The sequence below is a fragment of the Apus apus genome, chromosome 1 (assembly GCF_020740795.1).
Source record: "Apus apus isolate bApuApu2 chromosome 1, bApuApu2.pri.cur, whole genome shotgun sequence".
Lineage (NCBI taxonomy): Eukaryota > Metazoa > Chordata > Aves > Apodiformes > Apodidae > Apus > Apus apus.
In genome coordinates this window covers 121843307-121855594 of record NC_067282.1, presented here as the reverse complement: position 1 = coordinate 121855594, position 12288 = coordinate 121843307, and the positions used below count along the sequence as shown (strand labels likewise).

General features: G+C 38.6%; 1 protein-coding gene across 1 annotated transcript in view; it reads right to left on the bottom strand.

Moving 5' to 3' along the window:
* The window catches only part of OCA2 (OCA2 melanosomal transmembrane protein), a 179470-nt gene that overhangs the window by 53676 nt on the left and 113506 nt on the right, over positions 1-12288 (bottom strand). Inside the window, exon 21 of the mRNA XM_051608617.1 lies at positions 3925-4018. Within this exon, the coding sequence (XP_051464577.1) occupies positions 3925-4018 (94 nt within the window). The remainder of the gene's footprint in view (positions 1-3924; positions 4019-12288) is intronic.

Genomic DNA, 12288 nt, shown 5'->3' with positions numbered 1-12288 from the left:
GGCCAGAATAACACAGCTGTATGCACCCTAGAGATTGCTGCTTTCTGCAGGATTGTGACAATGGGAACTTCAAGGTGTTGTTCTCCAGGAATATGTACAGAGAAAAACAGTGCAAAACCACACAACGAAGAAAATGTTCCCTTCGCACCTCAGCAATAGTCACTCCAACAGAGAAGTACTTCCTGCACTGAGAACTCAAAAGGCAAGGACTTTCAAATATGAATTCAGTCACTTTTTAACTCAAGCCCTTGTTTTTTTTTCCTTCTTTTTTCAATGTCATACTTTCTATAAATCATGAAAAAAGAATGAGATAAAAAGACAAATGCCAGCTCTTTAAATGTCAAATGTACAAAACCCTTCAAATAATATCTTTGCTATAACCTCTTCAGCTCTGGAAAAATCTAGTTCGACACAATTGAAGAGTCTTAACAGGAGGATTTTTTACTCTGTACTTGCTCAAACTGAATTGATCTCATATCTCATTTTATTTAAAAATTTATGCACCAACAGAAGCTGTGCAATTAAAACTCCTCTTGTTCTGAAGTTACTGTAGCTAGCAACCTTCATTTACCCTCCAAAATTTTAAGACAGCATTCCCTAGACACTATTGGAAGGACTATATACAACTCAGTCTCAAGAGGTATCATAATTTGATCATGCCCTAGAATACGAAGCATTAATAAATAAAGCTTTATTCAGTGTCCTCTCCTGCAAAAGAAAAATGGATACAGATCTCTCAGAACACCACAGAAGAGAAGTTACTTTCTGGTTTGTTTCTTTTAGTTCCTTTTACATTTCCGGTTTTCTTCCAAATTAATTTCACTTGTCTTTGGGCACCGTCTCAGTTCCTCAAATTCTGTGTATGAGGGGCTCCGATATGCTCTGCCAAGAGCCTCTGGTGTCTTCAGTGAGAGAACAAACATCTGCTTCCTGGACATGCTGAACTCCTCAGCACCAAACAGAGAGTGTGGGGCAGTCAGACTCCTGACTTACAATTTAATTTACATTCTTAAAGGTAGCTGGAAAAAATATAAACCCAGATTTCCGAACCATATCCCCTGAAAAATTACCATGTTTATTTCTTAACTGCATAAGATTGACCTGATTCGAGCCAGAAAACTTCTGCCAGAGTAGAACTGGCAAACACTGAGAAAGACCCAAAGATTTCAAAACTGTGACTACCTCACTGCCTGTGGCCATCACTGTCCTTGGCTTCCTTGATTAAGAGGCAGGATTTTTCATCCCTTCTCACCTTCAAAGAAACATTTCACAGACCACCAAGCTTCTACACTATTTTCAGTTACTCCTTATGCCTGAGCCTAATGCCATGAAAGACAGAAATTTAATAGCAGCAGCTCTCTCTTTTGAGAGACACTGCTGAAGTTGACAACAATGTGGCAGTTATGCTGGCAAAAGTCTCTTCCATCTTGCTTGAAATGGATTCAAGTCTTCTTTAATTTCCAGGACAACAGCTAAAACAATGAAAGAAAATTACTCTCCGTTCTCGTCCTGTCATCTTGCCACTCTGTAGCTGCCTCTGCACAGTATGACAGTAGAAAAAAGTAATTGCACCAACTGGAAATTTTTTAGGATAAAACGTTGCATGTCATTTCCCAAGACAGGCACAAATGCTGATGCACTCTTCACAGACACACAAGCATATATAGCAGTGTTTACCCTGAACCCCAGAAGTGTGATCAAATTACCAGAACTGAAGCTCTGCATTACATAAGTAAACAACTAACTCTAACATATCTAGTTATAATGTATTATTTCATCAGACTCTTCTACAAAATGTCTTCTTTGTCAAGCTCCTTTGGTTGCATAAGCAGTGGTAAGATCAAATCTTTTGCCTCAAACACCAGGCAGTAATGATACAATTGTAATCTACCTCTTCCACAATGAGATTAACCTACTTTGAGGATTCCTTTTCACTACTTCAATGCTGATGAGACTTTTCTTTTGGAAATAATTTTTAAAGGCCACTTTCTTTTTTAAAAAAAGAAAATCCCCTTCCCTCCCACACCCCTTTTGGAGGCCATGAAATCTTTTGAAGTAAAAGCTTTTCCATGTTTCTCCTCCCCTAACAACAAGCTTCTGTCTATTTGCTTTTAGTTTTGACATAGGAAAGTCAGAAGCACATTAATTTTCAGGCTAACACTCCTAATGAGACCTTTGCCAGTATGACTCAGCATTTGCTCAGATAGAGCACAGTCCAGAGTGTCTAAGCTTTTGCTAATAATGATAAGAAGTTAAGTTTTTATCCTAATATTTGTATGGACCCTATCTGAATACTTGGGCACTTCCTGTGGTTCTCTAGTGCTTGTAATTAAAATAAATTCTGTGATACTGTTTATATTTTTACTTTAGCCTCATACTGCATACACACAAAAGTCTCTGTTAAAATCCTGGCCGCCCTTCAACAAATCAAATTAAAGGAAGTTGGGGTCAAATGTTAACTGGCACCTTAGGAAAACTAACTGAGACTTACAAAGGCTCCAAGGCTGCTGAAGTGCCTCCCACTCATAACATGTCAGTGTCTTTTGGACAACTTTTTTTTTTTAATTTTAATCTGAAAGTTTCATTATATCAGAGTATGTTTGGTGATTACAAACTTGAAGACGACATTTTTACAGAAAAAAAATCTATATAAAAATACGTTGATAATTCTAATAACTTTAAAGAGGAACATATTAAAGTCACAATATAATAATGAGTAATGATGGGTACAAAAATATATCCCTCAAATTAATAGCTGTTGTTTGGTAGAAATTGTCCTGCCTTTGCAACATGCTCTTAAATTCAATCTGTAAATTACATCATTATAATCTTTGTTAGGTATTAAGGTCACTTGTACTAGCAGTCACTTAGCTAAATAAACAAACCAGAACTCATATTACACACAAAACTGGTTTTAGTTTGAATCTCTGTAAAGTCAAGGAAACTATTCAGAGGGGCACAGAGGGGGAGAAGGGGTAGTTTCCTTGCAGAATATGTTTCTCCATTTGAAATTTACTTAACCTAACTACCTGAATATTTAGCGAACAAAACACAGCCCAATACAATGTAACTAGTATTAAAATTCTCAGTAGTAAAAAAATTATACTAACTTTATTTCTCATTAAAACCTTACACATTTTAATTGCACTTAGTACACTTGGTATTTGGAAATGCTGTGTTGTAACATCTTCATAAGCCATTTGCAGAATGTTAAAAAAAGTTATCAAATATAAATGTTAAATATAACATTTAAAACTACCGGGTCTGTGTTCTCCTTCATAGCTATAATAATTGGGCAGGGAATCCCGGGCCCACAATACCTATATGGTACATCTTCAATTTGAAAAAAACTCACAAAACCATCTGCTTGTTTAGTGCTAATGCACTGACAATGCAAACAATTCCAGTTAACACCAAGACTGGTACTAGAATGGCTATTAGCTTTCATAATTAGAGGTACATTTCCCAAAGACTTCAAATAGACCTTCCTTAGAGTGAGGAGTGCTAAACAGGTCAGCAAATGGATACTCAAACCATTTATGTAAGCTGGCCAGAAGACCTCCCAGTGACTTCAGCAGACATTGAATCAAGCCTTCAGATCAATTCAATTAGCAGTGGCAGGTCTCTGTTCTGAAAGCTAAATGTATCTTTGTATTTTCTCTCCCAAAAGATCAGAACCCCATAAGCACCATCTGTGCCTTTGTGTGTCTGTACTTTATGCAGATACTGTCTTCAAACACGGACTGCAAAAATCCTATTGCAACAACAGACAGTGACTCAGATCCTTATCCAGGGGTCCTTTGATGTCAAAAGCAGCTGGATCAGGTCCTGTCTATGCTTTGCATAATAAATAATTGAACCTATTGTGCATGCCGTAAGTGCATAACCATTGCCATATGTCAGAATTCTCACATAAACTCTTACCTCCAAGGCAGGCACCCATGGCCAATGAGAAGATTAATGGTTTCATAGGCAAGTTAACATCAGGATCTTTACTCAGGTTGAGAAGAACAGGAATCTGTGGTTTAAGAAGAGAGAGAGATTCAGGAGACATTAGCCAAACATCAGCATGATATAAATAAAATTCATTTAAGTAAGCAACTTAAACCACCAGTAAGTCCAAAGAATAAACTGGGTTGGTTTTTTGCGGGTTTTGTTTGTTTTTAAAAAAATTTATGCTCTGTGCTCATTTTTCCCCACTGGCTGTGCTAGTCCCACAAGCCAAAGACAAGGTACTCGTAACATAAGGCCAAGTCTGACACAGGTATTGCTAAAAAAAACTGTGGATCTCTTAAAGTTCTGAGTGCCTCCCGTTAGATCCTTCTAGTTCAACAGGGAACTGACAGCGACTATAAAGCAATTCCCCCTCCATTTCTTGAAACCTAAAGGACAGAGTGATATCCTCTTTTCCTGCTGGAAAGAGCTGTAAGAGATATCCACACTTTCACTACCGAGGTGGCTGCAGATCATGTGTCAGTAACTAAAAAAATTCCTCAATCCTTGCTATGATCAAAATTGTCTGATCTGTTAAAGAACTCAAAAAGATCAGTGGGACAGGCTTCTGAATTCCTAAGCAGAGCTGATTTATTTTACTTCTGTTTCAACATTGTATTTACCAGATAACGTAGGTGTAGCCCACTGAGAAATATTTGCAAGTTTTATCAATTTCATTTAATCATTTTAGCAAATAAAATTCTTGAAAAGTCAAACAAGGCTTTTAGGGGGGACATAATATCATTAGGCAATTGGCACAGAGCCCAAAAAAATACAGCAGGCAGGCTTTCTAGTTGCACCTGGTCTCAGTCTGTAACACCCTTCACAGCTAAATAATTTTCACCTTAGTTGGAATAAACTGGTCTGAGTTCAACTTATTGTGTAACCACTTGGTCTGAAAGAAAGTGTAATCAGTACCTGTAGAGAAAAGGTATTAGCAAGGGGTGAGGTGATAATGTTATTATTATTTTTTTAATGTGCATAGAGACTTATGGGACCAAAAAGGGAGAGAGAAAGACTGAGCAAACATGGAACAGAGAGAGGTCAAGCAGGAAGGGATTTGTGGAAATACCTGTGATATGCTTTAAAATTAATGCTTTCTCAGAATCCAGGATTTTTAGTAGTGAATAGAATTATTACTTTTAATCCTCCAATTTGTCACTGAATGAATTTCACAGGTCCCTCTCAAGGGGTATGATCTCAGAGATGGAACAGCTGCTTCCTGAAAAATGTTTTCACTTTGATGGCTGAATGATGTTCACCTGTGCTGTGCGTATTATTTTGGTATGGAGCAATATAGAAGTTTACAAAGAATTACAACCTATTCCCCATTCCTCCTACCAGTGGTGCTAATCATCCTTCTTAAATCCTCTAATTGATTAACCTAGATAAGCTCATGTCTTGAATTATGCATTGCCTGAAGTTGTCTATTTCTGTTTTGAGGTCAGAGGAGTCAGCATGCACATCTTGTCTGCTTCTTTCCCATGAATAAATAATTAAATATTTAATTTATCCCCACAAACGTTGTTTCTCTCAAACCATCACTGCCAGAATATGCAATTCAAATTGCACTTGTATTTATTCAAAGCAATGTTGTGTTACAACATTAAAATAAATAAATAAACAAACACAATTACTGAAATCACAAGATAAGCCAGCTTGCTCTATCAAATTAAAGCATTTCTTCCATTTCAACCAGAGAACCAAAACCCATTATTTAGTTTCTCAGAATTATATGCAGGTATCCTGATGTACTACAGTGTTGCAGGACTTGTTGCAGGACACAATCTCGAACTGTGCAGACTATCAACACTATTTTAAATTAGATTCCTCCTTGTGAGTGCCCTACCCAGCACAGAGAAGGTAGTTAGGCAGAGGAATTTAAAATTATAATCCTGTTTTCTTGCTGTTGAGGTCACTCTGTGCTGGTTTGCTTTGGTGGGATTTTCGGTAGCGGGGAAAGGCCCCAGGGGTGGCTCCGGTGCGAAGCTGAGAAGCTTCTCCTGCTCCAAACCCAGCCAAGGAGCCATTAGAGGGACAAGAGATGCACCTCTGCCACTAACATACGAAAGAACTGATACAAGACCTGAGCAGAGAGAGCAGTTAAGGGAGAAGAGCTGTGCTGGAGAGGTGAAAGGCAGTGCTGGGGTGAAGATCCCAGTGGTTTATGAGGAAGAAGAGGAGGAAGGTGCCCAAGCAGAAGTTTCCCTGCAGCCCATGGCGAGATGGCAGCTGTGCCCCTGCACTCATGGAGGATATGTGGTGGAACATTCCCTGAAGGCGCCCGGAGGGGTGAACTTGGCCACTGGACTTGGATGTTGTGGCCAGAGGATTTGCTGCCAGAGGACTCTGATTGCCCAGCTGTGGAAGACCCTGGGGCCAGGGGAGGTGGCTGTTCCCGAAGCAGCCCCTGACTCTGTGGGAAGCCCAGGCTGGAGCAGCTCCGGACCTTGTGGGAAGGACTCATGAAGGAGAGGTTGGTGGAGGACTCTCTGCCATGGGAGGGACCCCATGGGGAAGCAGGGCAGGACTGTGAGGAATCCTTCTTCCTGAGGAGGAAGGAGCAGCAGGAACCACCAGCCTGTGAAGTGGCTCTAAACCCCATCCCCTGTCCCCCTGTGCCGCTGGGGGGAAGGAGAGAAACCGGGAACAAAGGGATTTGGGCCCGGGAAGAAGGGAGGGGTGGGGTAACATATGCAAGCCCTGCTCTGTGTGTGTCTGTGTCCTGGGTGTGTGTGGTTAGTGTGAAATTAAATTGTTATTTTTCCCCAAGTTGAGTCTGTTTTGCCCAGGACCTTAATCGGTGAAGAACCCTTCTTGTCCTTTGTCTCGACCCAGGAGCTTCTAGTTGGACTTTGTCTCCATCCCAGAGTGTGTGTGAGGGAGAAGTTGAGTGAGCGGCCATGGGGCTGGTTCTTTTGTTGTCGTGTTGAGCCCAAACCACGACACACTCCTAAAGCTGTAGCCAGCCAGCTCCCAAGTGCAGAGGAGTTAATGCCATTTTCACACTCCACTGGTGAGAACTGTGCAGAAAGCAGAATCCTGTGGCTCTCCAGGAGCCCCCTGCCTGACTATGGCACTTTGAAGGAAGGGGAAGTGAGAAGCAAAACAGATCCCAGAGAAAAAGTCCATGACAGGTATTTGCAGACACATAATACTCCCATCAGAAAATCTGGTTCTCTGTTTAGTGAAGGAGATCATTGTCAGAAGCTGTCAGTGTCCTGTAAATATCTACAGACTGAAGACTCAGAAGCCCCCAAGAAGGTCACTGAACAAAGGTTTCAGCTCCCTGTTTCTTCTTTTAAACAGAAAGATACATTGTGATGCGTCAAGAGAAGGTGCAGCTGTGGATTGTGTTTGAATCTCATTTCTTAATTTTTTTTTAAAACAACAAAGTATTTTAGAAAAGTATTTTAGAAACCCTATTGCACTTGACCCCATTGGTTTTATGTTCTCTCCTTGTCATTACATTGCTTTTCTTTCACCTAGAAATACTGTGAATACTTTTTAAAAGGCTTCATAGTCATTAATCATCTATGTTAAAAATACCATCAGTGATGTCATGCTCCTAAGTGCATTAACAGGCCTAAGTAAGGCTAGATCAGGAATCTCTTTTAACATAAAACTCTGGTTTTGTTGCAAGGGACAAACATTGACACATGCCTTAACAATACATACTTGCGTACACTTAAATTTGAATGTTTCCCCTAGTGAAAGGAATTAATCTCTACCAAAAAAATAATGGTTACAAATCAGAAAAGGAAGTTTTACAGACCTCTAAAACATGCTTGAAGTTAGATTTAACATGCATATATCCTTTTTAAGTAAGAGCTATTTCTAACAAGGAGTACTGCACCATACATTTCAGTTTGAATACCCAGATGAAAGATGAATGTAAAACATTCCATTAAATTCCTGGTGTTTCAGCTATAAATATTTGATCCATAATGCACACATTATTGATTATGCCATGTGGCAACTGCATGCCACAGATTCTCCAGAAGTCAGTAGTATTTATTTCTTTTGATCTAGAAGTAGGCATAATGTAAACAGATTGTTTTAATTTCCATTCCAAGAACTTCTGTGCTCCAAAAAAAATGAAGAATAAATAAACCTGATCATTAGCAGGAACTCTTGAAGAGACATTGCAGAGCAATTAAAGCCAAGGGGCATTTCTTGTTGCTTGAGCCTTTGTGTTTTAAATAGATAAAGATCATGGACAGAGTCAGTTACAAAGGAAGCTGCCTCTGTCTTTACCCCTAAAATCACCTTTAACATTTTTTGTCACATTCACTCATGCAATTACGTGTTCGACAACATTTTAGCACTTTCAACATCTCAAATCTCAGCTTCATCCACTGTTATAGTCAACCTGAACACAAAAAAACAGAAATGCAAAGTATGAAAGGGTCAGAAGGAAACATTTCACTGTGGTTTCCAGTGTTTTTGAAAAACTCTATTGGTTCTACAACTCTTTCTGATTCAAGCTGTAACCATTTATAATAGCATCAAAAGCACTCCACGACAGGACACTGTGAACTGGGGTATACCTGGCTCTGATACATAGTCTACAGATACCTTTTTAATATTTTTTTAAGTTATTTGGAATGCAGATTTTTTACGTATTTTTATGAAGTGCTGCCCCTCAACAGAGAAAAAGCAAAAGTTATATTAACAGCACCCTTATCAATATTAGGAGAATAATAATGTCTTATCAGAAAAATAGCCTTCATTTCTTACACATTTTATTTCAACAGTCTTACCAGGATAAACCTCTGTTTGATTAGCTTCTAGAAAACTTGCTAATTTTGCTGAAAAGCTTGATGTTAAAGCACCCCACATTGCTGCTTGAGTGACAGGATTAGCTAAAATGAGTGATGTAGCTCAACCAAGCAAAGCCAAATCCCCCTCACCCACTCATTGTAAAACTACCTGCCTCCAGCTACTGAAACAGAAAAAAGATAACTGTACAAATAATGACTGCACCCAGAAAAAGGAAAATGTCCTTAAAGATTGATAAAGGAGATAGCCATTGATCTTTCTTCTGTATTTGTTATTATATGTGTATTAATATAACATATATATATATGTGTGTGCGTTACGTGTATTATATATGTAGAATGTAAGCTGATACACAGCACCTACAGATGCTGGCACATTTTTTTTATATAACTATCCTAATCAAAATTAGCTCTTCAGAAGAAAATGTTCATTTATACCATATACTGGGGAATTACATAGGTTATGGTACAAATATTAAAAGAACAAAAATGGAAATATGTGTATTTTCAACTTTCACACTGTTCTTAATCCTGAATCAGTCTTGGAAGCCTTTAAAAATGGAATAGGCTTTTATAACTGCTACAAGTTATGCAATCTCTCTAGAAAACAATCTGGTAACAATAATATCTGAAATTAATTCAGACTCAAAAAACATGATTCTGCAGGAGAGCATACTTCTCATCCTTCCCAGCTCTCTAAAGTACTGAAAAACTAAGCCAGGTAAAACAATCAAAAATACAGAAAGTTCAATATTTACTTTAAATGAAAACTTTGAAAAAGAGAAAAGTGAAAGATTTGAGACCAGAATTATATACACCTAATACTGCTAAGCTTATTTCATAAATAGTGTTTGTATGCAGTCCCTTTTTGTTAAAAGAGGGTAGTGGTCATCTTTGCACTTCTCAGTTCTTTTGTCTACTTGAAAGATGGGTCTACTTGAAAGCCTACCAAGCTTTGTTCCTCCCAGTTCATTTTGCACCAAGGTGGAATGGAAAGCCTTGACCATTTTTTCTTCACATGTTCTACACAGACTGCATTCTTTTTAAGCAAAGCTTTGTGAAGTTAACATTTTCACACCTTGTGGTCACAAGACTCTTTTCCAAGACCCAAATTACAAATTGAATCAAGACCTTTACTTATTCACCTACTTTTATGACAAAACTTTCTAATGAGCATGGCATTCCACCAGAAGTGATAAAAGAAGACCTCTTTTGAACCTATGAAGACTTTCTGAAATGCAAGCAGAAATTACGATTTAGCATTACTAGCTGTACCCTGGATATGAAGAGAGGAGAGGCTCTAATTCTGCTCTACCAGTGAGTGTCTGCTCCTGTGATAGCAGGAGACTCATAAGAAACAGCAGAGAGAAGCCCTCTCAGCTACTTCTGCTTCCCAAAGATAACACTTGTACAAGTAATCACACACCCTCATTGTGCAAGAGGAGTAACTTAGGCAAGTTTATCCCATACTTATGCAGCACAATAGAAAGCATCAGGTCATATTGCCCATTTTGTCTATTTGTGCAAAACAACAATGAAGCAGAAATTCACATCTTTATTTTAGAGTTTCATTGCTGCTCTATGCCACAGGATTATAGAGCACACATTTTGCAAACAACTGCATATGATAAAGATATCTTTTGTGAAAACTGCAGAGAAAATGCGTTCATAGAAAAAAAACCCTATTTGTAGTTTCCCAAATTCTTGATGATTGGTCTGTTTCTGCAGACAGCTACAGCCCAGTCTAACATACTTGTCAAGCACTGAAATGCAGGACATAGAAAACTCAGTAGAGCAGAAGTCAAAGAAGATCCACAAATAAAACTGACACTAAGAGCATGAGATATATCTCATACATATGAGATATTTAGTACTGCAAATGAAAAGCCTCTGATCATTTTGGAGGCAATAAATAGCAGACCAAAAATTATCTGGATTCTAACAAAAGACCTGTCAGAGATCAAGTCACCTTGCAAGCCAGGTGGTTAATGGCAATTGTTTGTTACCCTGTATTTAGGAGGTAGTATCTAAACTCATCTAAAATGAGGATTTATTATGGCTATATTTTTAGTTCTGGTAATAAAAGGAATATGTAAACAGATGGCTCCAGCCTATGCACCTGATAAAACATATAAATTAAACTAAAGAGCATTCCGGTAATAAAATCATGTAATCTAACATTCTAAGGGCAAAAATCTGTGGCTTTTTAAATGACAATACTAGGAAAATGCAGGCCCTAAAAACATGTAAGTCTGCCTGTCAAGGAATGTTACTGTGGAGTTTAGCCTGTTGAAAAAGGAGAAAAAATATCAAAGGATTAATAGAATGACACACAGAGCATCACTGTGTGATTCCCCACACATTCTTCAGACAAAGAAAGCTGGATATCCAACATGAAAAAAACCACTTGCCATTCAAGAACTAAAATGCGTGAGACTTATTAACTAAGTCCCTGGTTTATGAGTTGGTTATGCACAGAACATTTTGTCAGTGTTTTTAGAGCAACTTCCAGTTACAGAGATAAATACATATATGTGTGTGTGTGTGTGTGTGTATAAGATTTCCTACTGGTAAAATAGTCTTTTACATACAGTCAGAATTCATGGAGTATGAACTTTATACACTTCACAAAGTCTAAAACTCAAAATATTTTGCTATAGTACATTTTTTACATATTGATAAGAAACTATTGATTTTCATATAACTTGCAGACACCTATCACAATTACCAAGCATGCTTATGCATTTAAGTGCAATAAACACCCATATAAACATCCTTCTAACTAGGGGGCCAAAGCATCACTTTCCAGTGATTTAAGAGAAGAAAAAAAAATGTGATTACAGTTCATCAAGAAAGTTTCAGCCTCTTCATCTTCTTTTGGGGCAGTTAATGATCTTTGCATTCAAAACAAATTATGTGAAACAAGCAATTAGAAGGTGCCCTGAAGACTGCACACTGCATGCTGTCCTAGGGGATGAATGACCTTATCCAGCAACACAGACATAGTGCTGGGGACATCCCATGAATGAACTGAGGCCTGTCTCCTTGCACCTCCCCACCCTTGAAGGAACAGAGCAATATGACTTTCTGAGTATCCTTGTCATTGCAGCAGTTTTGCCCTCAGTCAGCTGAAGGCTCACAACCTGAAGAGCTGGAACTAGCAGGAGTCTCTCATCCCTGGAATATGGGACATAATTCACAGTATACTGACCTGATACAGAAAAGACACGGTTGGTGTCCTTGACTGTAAGCTTTCATCATCTTTGCATGAAACTTCAGGAGTCCCTATCCATGAACAAGACAAACAACCTGTCAACCCGTGAGCCCTGTTTCTTCTGTCTGCTACTGGCCAGTGGCAAACTACCTTGGGGTTACTAAATCCACTATTAGCAAAGGTCTCTGATGCCATCCTCCAAGCACTCTGGGCTCAGTCAGAGCATACAGCGGATTATCTATGAAACAACCCAGGCTGTTTTGTATCTGTGGGTTCAAAAAATGGGAGGAACTTGATAGG